This window comes from Rattus norvegicus, chromosome 7 (assembly GCF_036323735.1).
Source record: "Rattus norvegicus strain BN/NHsdMcwi chromosome 7, GRCr8, whole genome shotgun sequence".
NCBI lineage: Eukaryota > Metazoa > Chordata > Mammalia > Rodentia > Muridae > Rattus > Rattus norvegicus.
In genome coordinates this window covers 118,443,179-118,454,846 of record NC_086025.1, presented here as the reverse complement: position 1 = coordinate 118,454,846, position 11,668 = coordinate 118,443,179, and the positions used below count along the sequence as shown (strand labels likewise).

Sequence of the window (11,668 nt, the reverse complement as noted above, 5' to 3'; positions counted from 1 at the left end):
ATATACTATATATATAGTGTATAATTATTATACATTATCTTCATAGTGAAACAAGGAAACATTCATGAGTCACATTCTTCTCAGTGATTGGTCCTGTGGTAATAGACAACTTCCGCAAATACCTTTTTCATATTGCATGCAAAGAAGGCAAATCTATCCCCAGACTGTCTATTTCAGTAAAGAGATGTGTGAATCCTTGATGATGGAAATAGGTCAGCAGTACCAGCCTGGGGTTAGAGCCATGTTGGCTTCTGTTTCTGACAGACTGGACATTCAGTGGTGGTTTTAGCCAAGATGACCTTTTGGAGAAGTTCATGTTGCTGAGCCCCTATATAACTTCCATTTCTGCCACATGGTCATAACCTCCTATGGACATATTTCAACCGCCTCCAGACCTTTGGAACAGGTTCTGAGTCCCACTCATAATCAGCGGCTTTGGGGCTATTGGGAAAATGGGTCAGAATATAACCAGATGATGTGCCTGGTGCTATTTTGGTTGCAGAAGGAGCAGGATGTAGCAACTTACCCTTTGCTTTCATTGCGATGTCCAGATTCACCATACACCATGGGACCTCTTTTGTTGGGGCAGGAGGCCCCCAAATCTCCTACCAGTTCAGTCTGTATGATATCAGAACTGTAATCACAGCAGAGAATCTTGTACAGGAAACTGATACTTAAGATCTTTGCAGGGCTGGAGAGATGGCTCAGCGGTTAAGAGCACCGACTGCTCTTCCAGAAGTCCTGAGTTCAATTCCCAGCAACCACATGGTGGCTCACAACCATCTGTAAAGAGATCTGATGCCCTCTTCTGGTGTGTCTGAAGACAGCTACAGTGTACTTATATATAATAAATAAATAAAATCTAAAAAAAAAAAAAAAGATCTTTGCAGAGCATGTCAAGGACATTGGGCAGGGGCGTCTCTGTCTAGAGGCTTCCCTGAGACCTACACCATTTTTCCTCTTGCTTATCAGCCTTTGGGATTAAATGATTATATGTATTCTTGAGTTTCCCGGTATTCCCAAACCTGGAAATTTCCATCTTAACTCTGGAGGGTGACAAAGTCCATTTGGCTTTTATTGACCAGTTAAGAAATCAAGAGTTAGTCAGGTGTGGTGGTGTACACCTTTAAAGCCAGCACTTGGGAGGCAGAGGCAGAAGGATCTCTGTGAGTTTGAGGACAACCTGATCTACAGCCAGAGCTATATGTGAAACCCCTCGACCAAACAACCAACAAATACAGAATCTAGAGCAGGTTTGGTGGGTCACAGCTATGATTCTAGCAGTTAGGAGGCTGAGGCAGGAAGAATGACATGAGTTCAAGGCTAGTCTGGGCTTTGATGAGACCTTACTAACAGAGAGGGTGGGGGATATGAATCTTGGGCTGTGCAAAGCTATGGGACCATTTTCCAGTCTAACATTTTACCTTGCATGGTCTACAGTTTGCCCAGCAAAGATCAAAGTCCTCATACTCACATGACCCCTTATAAGAAGACACTTCTCCCATGCTCTGTGATACACATTTAAAAAAAAAAATTAAATGTCCCCAGTCAAGGGACTGTTTTTAGACTTTTCTGTGGTTTACTTACCCTGGTTTCAATATAATAGTAACAAAATTTTGCTTTTAATCGTTTTGATTTTTTCATTTCTTTTTGCAGTGTTGGGGATGGAACCTGGGCTGGTTGGGTGCTATGCAAAGTTCTGCCACTTATATCCTGTCCTTAGGTTTGGTACTTGAGTGGGCGGGGCTTCTTCCCTGCCTTTGCTAGTTTTCTTTCGCATTTCCTTACACTTTAGCATTTGAAGTGCGTTTTCTGTTGTTAGTATTTAGAAACCGACCATTCTTGGCTTATTGACCTCAAATCCCGGCTTACTGCAGCTTTCATTCTCCTAATTACTTCTTGCTGTGTCAGGCAACAACATCCTTACTTTTAGCTTTTTCCCCATCATCACTCTACCTGCTTTCTTCCTAGTCAATGAGCTCATTGCCTGTTTCCCCTTTCCAGTACAGGAGTAAAGAAAAACAGTGAGCCATGAGTAACTTTGCCTCATTTTTAAAAGGAAAAGTCTCAATGTTATTCTGTCAGCAAAGGTTCCCTCTACTCCTAAGTTTATTAAAATTGATTCTTCTGATTTTTTTTACACAAACTGATCAAGATTTAAATTTGTTAAAAGGGTGTTTTAAGATTGACTTTAGGATAACCCTATCCCTACCCCCACTCCTAACCATACCCTAAACCTAACCCTGACCCTACCCTAAACCTAACAAAAAAAAAAAATGTTGACTTTAGGGCTGGAGAGATGGCTCAGCAGTTAAGAGCACTGACTGCTCTTCCAGAGGTCCTGAGTTCAATTCCCAGCAACCACGTGGTGGCTCACAACCATCTGTAATGGGATCTGATGCTCTCTTCTGGTGTGTCTGAAGACAGCTACAGTGTACTTATAAATACATAAATAAATCTTTTTTTAAAAAAGATTTGTGTGTGTGTGTGTGTGTGTGTGTGTGTGTGTGTGTGTGTGTGTGTATGCTCGTGTGTCATGTGGGCCACAGGTTATCATTGGTATTTGGTTTTCTTCTTTCACCATGTCGGTGCTGGGAATTGAACTTAGTTCGTCAGGCCTAGCGGAGCCATCTTGCCAACTCCAACAGATATTAGAGTGATGCTGTCCAACAGCCATGCATCCCTGGAAACACATTCTTAGTCTTTAGATTTATGTTAATGTATGAGAAGGGCCTTTTCCTTTCTCCCTTTACACATCCTGTTCTCTTGCCTATGTGGTCTCCTAAAATGTAAGTTGTGAGCTCTTCTATTTCTGGGGCAGTTTGTGTGTGATCAGCAGATCAGAAATGCTAGTAGAACTCGCTACCACCTACACCTGATGTTTCCTCTGTAGAAATTTTAGAAGATGAAACGTTTATGGTAATAATAAGCGAATTTTACATTTTTGTTTATTTTGTGTGTGTATGTACCATGGTTTGTATACTTAGAGGAGTTAGTTTTCTCTGTCCACCACTTGGGTTACAGGGCCTGAACTCAGTTCATCAGTTTTGGTGGAGAGTGCTACCTACTGAGCTATCTTGCCAGTCTGTAAGAAACTGATTCTAATTCATTTTACCATTTTACCAGTTTTATAAGGTCTTAGTGCAGCCTATGATGGCCTCAAATTCACAGCAATCCTCTTGCCTCAGCAGACTGGGCATTGGGATTCTAAGTGAGAAACATCTTTTGTTGGTTGTGTACTAACACAGATGTATCTTGCTTTTGTTTGCCAAGAAAAAAATCGTGGTACCTAAAGACTATACATGGACTGACCCTGGACTCTGACCTCATAGGTAGCAATGAATATCCTAGTAAGATCACCAGTGGAAGGGGAAGCCCTTGGTCCTGCTAAGACTGAACCCCCAGTGATCGTGATTTTTCGGGGGAGGGCGGCAATGGGGGGAGGATGGGAAGGGGGACACCCATAAAGAAGGGGAGGGGGGGTTAGGGGGATGTTGGCCCAGAAACCAGGAAAGGGAATAACACTCGAAATATAAATAAGAAATACTCAAGTTAATAAAAAAAAAAAAAAAAAGAAAGAAAGAAAAAAATCGTGGTCTATCCCATCTAAAAGTCAAGTTACCGTAAAACACAACACTCTCTTATGGACGTCTGCTTTCTACAAGACACACAGACATGGTATTTTTCTGCGTGCTTGTTTCTAACAGCTTTATTGTTTAACACATTTCCCAAGGAAGCCCTTTTCAGCCTCATCACTTCTGCCCTGGCTATTTCCTGTTTAGTTATGCTCTGTTCTCAGCTTCCTTCAACTTCTAAGCTTACTTTCTCATCCTTTGTACCCAATATGGATGCTTGTGTGCACCCTGAAGATACTCATCTGCCCGTTAACCTTTGCTATAGCCCACAAACTTGAGAACATGGCATTTTCTATAACCTTCCACTCCACGCCACTTCTCTATTTAGTTTCTGCTCACAAGGGGACTTTGTAGGTACCTTCTCAGTTTTGATAGGTAGCTTGGTTACACGTGACCAGAGAATGTATCATGTGTGACTCCAAGTCTCTGAGTTTGCTGAGGTGTCAGAGTGAGAGACTAATTTTGGTGAGGAGCTCTGTGTAGACTTTGAGTGTCTGCTGTGGTCCTGGATGCAGACAGCTGTTTTACACGCCAAGCTGGGCCAGCCTCAGTAAGTGCACTCTTCACACTCCGACCTAATGGACTTCCTTCGCCGGCTTATTTTACCATTTCCTAAGAAAGGCCTTTGGTCAAAGCCCAGCAGTGACAAACTCCCTATAATCTGTTTTTTGCAAGATACCTTCTGCCTCTTCTCATTACGGAAAGGTCCCTTTTGTGGGGAGCATATAGGTTGGTGGTGGTTCACTTTCAGCTCTTCAAAGATTCTATCCCCCCCCCCCACCTTTCTGTTGCTAAGTGAGTCATTATTCTCACACCTGACCCTGAGAGCAAACAGTGCTTTCTGTTTTGTAATTTTTATTACTGTAGAACAAACCCTCGAAGCTCACAAGGTGGTCAGTTTCCGTGGATGAGCATGCAGCAGAGAGCTCTGCTGGCTGTCTAGCTCTGGGTCTGTGAGAGTCGCTGAAAGCTGGAATGGAAGGGCCCGTTACATACTTATCCAGACTGCAGGGCCCTCTTTAAGCAAAGTCTCAGTGTAAACCTAATCACACAAGTGCCACTCGTTGCTTTTGTTCTGTTGTTGGACAGAAGCAAATAAGCAGTGAGATTCCAGGTGTCAGAATCACAGAAGGCACGACTTCTAGGAGACAGGACGACATGCGACAAGCTCAAGAGGTGTGTATGCTCTTGTCAGGATGCTTTGGCCTTGATGGCTCTGTTGCAGGTCTTCAATAGTTTTACAATGCATTCTCCCTTTGACTTATGCTGTTCCAGGCTCACTGACATTTTCTAACTCTGTGGCTTGGTGTTTATCTACCAAGCGTCTGAAACCGTCGGCTGGCACACCTTCCAAACAATCTGCTTCCCTGCAGTCTAGGAAGCAAATCTTTGAAGGCTGCCCCTCTTCTAGTAAAGTAACAGGAGTGTGCTGTGGATATGGCTCAATACCCAGCATCTGCCTGGCACGGGAGGGCTCCATGCTCTGACTCCACGGTTCTGAATAGACAAGTAAATGCACAGGTGTGTGTGTGTGTGTGTGTGTGTGTGTGTGTGTGTGTGTGTGTGTGTGTGTGTGCGCGCGCGCGCGCGCGCTCGCTCATGCCTGTGTGTGTGAGTGTATTTTCCACTGACACAGCAGGGATGCTGTCTCCTAAGACCTCTCTCTTTGGCTTATAAATGCCTGTCTTATCCCTTAGATTCTGCAGTTTTTTCTCTGAAGTTATGCCCACATTTCCTTTTGTAAGGGTTTTAACAACATTAGAATCCTCCAAAATATCAAGGGCCCCCTTATATTATCTTAATTATCTCTTTAAAGATCTCTAAGTGAGTTCACATTCCAAAGTACTGGAGGTTAAGATTGGTGCATATAGTTGATGGGAGGCATGGACACAACTCGGTCTACAATACCTGCCAAAATGCCCTCTTACTCATAAACATGCTTATCTTGAATTGCTCAAAATAATGTCTCCAAAAAAGGTAAAAACTATGCTTTTCCCTCCAAAGCCTGCCAGAGCTGTAAACACATTGACCCTGTTTGGGTCAATGTGTTAGTTTTGAAAGCTTTGTTTATACGTGTTGAGATAAAATACAGTGTCATGTGTTCTCTCTTCCAACTGTAAAGAACTCCCATGATGTAATGAAGAGAAAGCCTGAGGTGTAACTACACACGACTCAGTGAGGGAGGGTAGAGTGAGTCTACTCACGCCTGCTCAGTGAGGCAGTACGAAAGGACAGCATGTAGCACGCTGCCTCTCTAGTGACTCAGGTAGGTCAAGTGTACAATGCATGCTGGCCATACGAGACCCTTGCACATGATGGAAAGAATCTGCAAGCAGTGGCCACTAGACACCTGGAAGGAGGCTTTATTTACTTCTGAAGCCAGTAGCCAATGGGAACCAACCTTAGGCTCTGCTCTGTCCATATTTTGCTTTCTCCTTCTCTTCCTTTGTTCCTAACATACTTTCCTGAGAAAATCTTTAACCATGTATTGCCCCTGACCTCATATACAGGTAGGATAAAATGCACAGAATGTCACGTATGAAGATGGTGAGGTCATTAAAATTCTCTTGATGAGGAACCTGTAACAGCAAATGTTCTTACATGTGGTGTTTAGTGTAAGCTGATCTGAGATGTGGGCTATGTGCCATGTCTGTCCCTACGTCATCCACACAGTCCCTAGAGGACTGTGCTTACATCATCACCCGTATGTAAAGTCACTAACGCCTAACATGGATTTCCAGTCCTGTCCAGCCTTTTGAATCAAGTCTTCTATGTGCAGTTTGGGTATCTCAAAAATGACTGACCAAAAGAGCCCCATAGTACACTAGTAAAAATTGTTGTTTATACTGAGAGTTTCCATTTGAGTGACTGCAAAGCCACACAACTAGCTGTTCAACAAAAGCCTGTGGGTTCCTCTTGGTTGCCCCATCTATGCTCACAATAAGGCCACAATCAGGTCTCATGGGCTTCAGTTCCAACATATGCTGATTCAACTCTATTTGCACTGACATCATACTGGTCTAGGTTAGCACCGTCAGTCTTGATTACTGCTCAGTACCTCCCTTGTCCATTCCTTCTCTCTTGTGTACTCCCACACAGCAGCAAGGGAAGGCATTATAACTGTAGACTCAGTCTTCTCATTTGCAAACAAAGATTCCATGAGTTTTCATAATGCACACCAAGTAAAGCTGAATTCTCCTGGGGCCTTGTAGCCCAAGCACATCTAACCCTGTTCACCCCAGGACCAGTCTCACTCCAATCTCATTTTGGATCTGGGTCCCAGCACCACTCCAGGAGTTTGATCAAAGGCAGCCATCCAGTCCTAGGTTTCAGCACTTGTTTCCCATCATCCCATGGGGCCTACTTCAGTTCTCTGCAGTCCTCTGTGCATATGTGACTAAACTTAGAAAGCACGCCTGATTACCGTCTGCTTTACTTTTCTTCCTGCAGTGATGCTCTCGTTCCTCGGTGTGTTTACCTCTTAGCAGGATTCCCGTCAGCCTGGTGGAAGTGCTGCTTCATGAGGGAGAACATCATGCCTGTCCTCTTCACGTCTGCCTCTGGCTGCCTTCTGAGGCTCAGGTGGTAAGCGCTCTACTCAAGGCTACATAGCTAGCAACAAGTGCGGCTGTGAATTGAACATGGGCTTTGTGATCGTGAAATCTACAGTCTTCGTGGTTTGGATGTGGTGGTACGTGCCTTCAATTCCAGCACTTGAAGGTGGATCTGTGAGTTCAAGACCAGTGTAGACTACATAGTGAGTTCTGGGCCAGCCAGGGTACCTGGTGAGACCCTGTCTCAGAAAAAGAATTATCAAAAACTTAAAAAAAAACATAGTCATGCTCATGGATCATCTCTGGCTCTGAGAAGAGTGACAGAGTGAAAAGGGAGCTAACAGTACAATCACCACATGTACAGTAAAGGCTTGGCCTAAAGATTCATAAATACAGTAGACAGCGAAACACACTCGTGCAGTCACTAGGATGTAGTGGCTGATCTACAAATGAGTATGCACAAATGTGTGGGGAGAGGAGACAAGCACTGTGCCAGAGGAAAACGACCCCTGAACTTTGAAAGCAAGGATAGAGGCTGACGGGGCTGAAGTGATCAGAACCTCGGACAGCACCAAGAGGCCTTTGGCTCCCTCAAAGGACTCTGTGGGATGCTAATGTGAAGACTGTTCCTCAGCCTCTCTGCTTTTAGACATCTGTCTGCCTCGCTCCTCCACATATAAAGGCCTGCTATGTGCAAAACCTACAATGACGGGATAAATTCTAAACAGGCTTTCCTCCTGCAATTAAAAGACAGTAAACAAAAAAAGATATATTTATATACAATTTAAATGCTAGGTGGTGTTATGGATCACTTCAAAGGAGAACCGATTTCAGACACACAGGCAGAAGTGTGAGCTGCAATGTGCTAACTAGCAGTCCTCACCCCTAGCCATCCCTGTCTCCTCCGTAAGAGAGTGACTAGCGGCTCCTGTGGTGCTGTGGTCGGATTCTGAGATTCCGAGCAAGTGATGCACCGTGACGTTTGCTTTTAAATAATCCCCGAGGGACACATGGACAGCTGCTAACAGGACAGCCCTAAAACTGTGAAAACAAAGTTTTAAAGTCTTTCCTCCGATGGAAGAGCACTCTGCAAATACGTGGCCTTCCTACCAAGCCAAGAATCCTTCCTTTTCTGTCTGTGAAAATGAAGTAGGCCGGACGCTTTGTCAATGCGCTCTTGAAAAGAATATGGTCACAAAACTTGCTCTGACTATTCTTTAGCTTTACAATTTTTGTGGGGCTGCCCTGCTTCCCTCCCCCATAAAGGGCTGATTGAGGTGGCAAATTAATCCTCTACAGCGTGTAAAACAAGGTTCTGGGAAGCCCCAAGCCCTCTGGTAGAGCACAGGGAAGCTGTTGTGCTCAGCCCTTCATCTCCAGGGAATCAAAAGGAGCACAATGCGGTCATCAGCATGTTTTCCCTCGGCAAGACCCACACTTCCTATTTAGAGCACACAGCCTTCCCCATTCTGCATTCTCACAAGGCGCCTTTTATTTATTTGTGTTTGTTATTATATGGTGCATACCGACATGTTTGTGTGACTCCACTGGTGTGTACACACCCATTGAAGGGAAAAGGAATGTCCATTGTAAACTTGTTAAAAGGAGAAAGGGACCCCACTGCTTTCCCTTTGGCCCATCTCTATGGAGAAGGATTTTAACTCTTGGTGCCCCAGAAGGGAATGGTTTCTTTGTGAATTTTACATTTGCAATGGATGAACATCTCAGATGCATCTTAACTGCCACAGGCTTAGAGTCTGAGCTTTCCTAAGTTACACAGCTTGTATCAGACGGTGAGTTATGGGGAAACTGCTATTTCATTAATAGCTCAAGCCGTTCTTATAAGGCAAGGTAACTCTGGCCATGAAGAAGGGACTCAATTTTGGACAGATGGTTTGCCTTTTGGTTGGTTTTACTGGTTTCATTTTGGGAGTATAAACATGAACTGTGTGATGTCTCAGATAGTTTTGAACGTGTTTGTTCAGGGAAATAACAGTAAGCCCTCCACAACATGACCCGTCAGATCATGGAGATTTTATTAGTGACTCAGGAAGCTACAGCGTCCTGTGCCCTCTATAATCCAGTTTTACCTGCTACCAAATAGAACTAAAGCTAGCTAGATACCAATATCTACCTGCTCCTCTAGATTACCTTTGTGCTTATGGCAAGAGGGCTAAAACAGAGTGGTCTTTGTGACAGCCACCCTTTTAAGCAGAAGAGGATATGGTCGTCCCTTTCACATGAGGCACAGCACACTAAAGGCAATGCACGTCAAATAGAAACTAAAATATTCCGCTCTGTGTCAGAAAGCATGAATACAGGAAAGACGTCAGCATTGCTAGAATATGGAGTCCTTAACTCTGGTCTACCGGGGATGCAAACGGTTAATGGCCACAGGGTCTTTCCCCCATTCTCACGCCTTTCTAGGTTCCAAAGCTCAGGGCTCAGTGACAGCAGCAGTGCATCGAATGAAGAGGGAGGGTTCTCAAATTAATTAACTGGAAATGAGTCATGTCAATGTTTTGGAAAGGCAGATGGGGAGAAAAGAGATTGGTAGAATTAATCACAGTGAGAAACTTACTTCAAGTGCCCGCCAGAGTTCAGAAATCCAGTGAGAAGAGGAGAATCAAAGGGATGGAGCACACTTGCCATCTGAGAGGACGGACAGAATCCAATCAAGGGTCCTAGTCTTTGCCGAGTGAGGGCTGTGCCCACAAAAACGTTTATTACTCACTACGACAGTAAGCACAATGCATATGACTGGGAAGAGTCCCACCCAGAGGAACAAAGGTGAGGCAGACAGTGATACTCACTGCAGAGAACTAAAGAAAACGCTCACTTGTAGCTTACACACATTAATTCTAAAGAACTGACGGGAGGCCCCGCATCGGCGCCTACACTTCCGATACTTCTGAGTTCATACACCGCAGAGACGAGAGGTCCGTGAGATGGAATCTGAGTGTGTTCAGACGAAGAGGGCATTCACTAAGGAAAAAACAGAAACAGCGTCATAGACACAGCACATCTACTTACAAGAACATCAGACGGGGGAGCGCAGAGCTCTGCATTCAGCATGCTCACGGGGAACTGGGAGAGCCTTAGAGGTCGTATGCATCAGCACACGAGCCAATGCAGTGACCTCTGCTCCCTAAAGGAAAGCCTGGTTCTGGTCAGGAACTTGCTTCTGCAGTGGATCCATTTCAGCCTCGTTTGTATGCTGTGCTCTGCGCGAGCTGTAGTTCTAAGGAAATGACATCACAGACCTGACCATAGAGTTACTGCAGTGCTAGTCACTGCTGCCGGTAACGTCAGAAGGCAGCTTCTCTTGTCTTCCATGTTCCCTACAAAGACCTTTCACTTCCAAGGTCACAGGGTTGCAGGGACAGCTTTCTGGGAGGGACTGGGGACAGCTTACAGAGGGTACTCACAGGTGGGGGGATGTCATTATTGGACTTCAGAATCAGTTTGTCCCCACTCTTCTCAACCTCAAAGCCCATCTTCTTCAGTAGGGACGCATCTGCCAACCCCTGCTCCTCCATCTTGGCAATGAAATCTTGGTTTTGGCTGTTGTCTTCAGTGAGATTTCGCACGGCATACACCACCCACTGCATCATAACTGGAGCCAGAGTGAAGGAATTTAACAGAAAACTTCCTTGTTTTTATAACTCACAGTGGAAGTGTGCAAGAATACTGATGAGATCTTCTAGAGAGGTAGAAAATAAATCTGCACTCAACGAGAAAATCATTTTAAAAGCTGTAGAAGTGCACGTGCGCTTGTGGGTCCAGCATGTGATCACACACACACACACACACACACACACACACACACACACACACACACACACACACACAGAGGGACAAAAGCCCAGAGCAGCCACTCTGAGGTTTATGAACACAGCAGTACATATGCACACTCCTGGGCATTATGTCAAGTCACTCAGAAAGGACAAGAGGAGCTCTGCAGACAAGTCAGAGGCGCTGGGAAAAAAATCAGACAGGAAACTTGTTCTGTTTAAAGTGCAGTTATCGGTAAGAATGGTTTCCTAGGAGTCACCACGGAATTTCTCTCATTCAGTATTTTAGAGACAAAGCCTCAGCTGTGAAGGATTTGCTAGGTCCAGTGTGAAACACTCATGCTCTGAAAGCACACGACCCTCTCTGGCTCCCATACCCAGGCCCGCAATGAAATGTCTTGCATGGTCTCCCCACCTCCGACAGAAGCTAGGGTCACATCACTGCATTATTCATGATGATGTGGGTGCTAGGAGCTGTGTAAAGCTCATGAGAACTGAGAACTGCTACTACACAGCATCCTGTATGACAGACACTACTGAGAACAGGCTTTTCCCCTCTTCAATCTGCTCCAGAAGGAACCGAGGCAGCCTATGCTAATATAAATATATTTTCAGAGAAATAGGCCTTTCTGCTCATGATCAATAGAGTCAGAATAATCAAACCTGGAGGGCTGGGGACAGAGCA

At 44.7% G+C, this 11,668-nt stretch overlaps 1 protein-coding gene across 2 annotated transcripts in view; it reads right to left on the bottom strand.

Moving 5' to 3' along the window:
• Nucleotides 1–9,879: 9,879 nt before the first annotated feature.
• Atxn10 (ataxin 10) overlaps nucleotides 9,880–11,668 on the bottom strand; it is a 123,452-nt gene continuing 121,663 nt past the window's right edge. The window contains exons 11-12 of one of the 2 annotated variants that reach the window (NM_133313.2): nucleotides 10,618–10,805; nucleotides 9,880–10,174 (exon numbers count right to left, since the gene is read on the bottom strand). In NM_133313.2, coding sequence (NP_579847.1) covers nucleotides 10,172–10,174; nucleotides 10,618–10,805 — 191 coding nt within the window. In that variant the 3' untranslated portion in view covers nucleotides 9,880–10,171. Of the gene's footprint in view, nucleotides 10,806–11,668 lie in introns of both variants that reach the window. The other variant, XM_063262941.1, reaches the window with a different exon arrangement.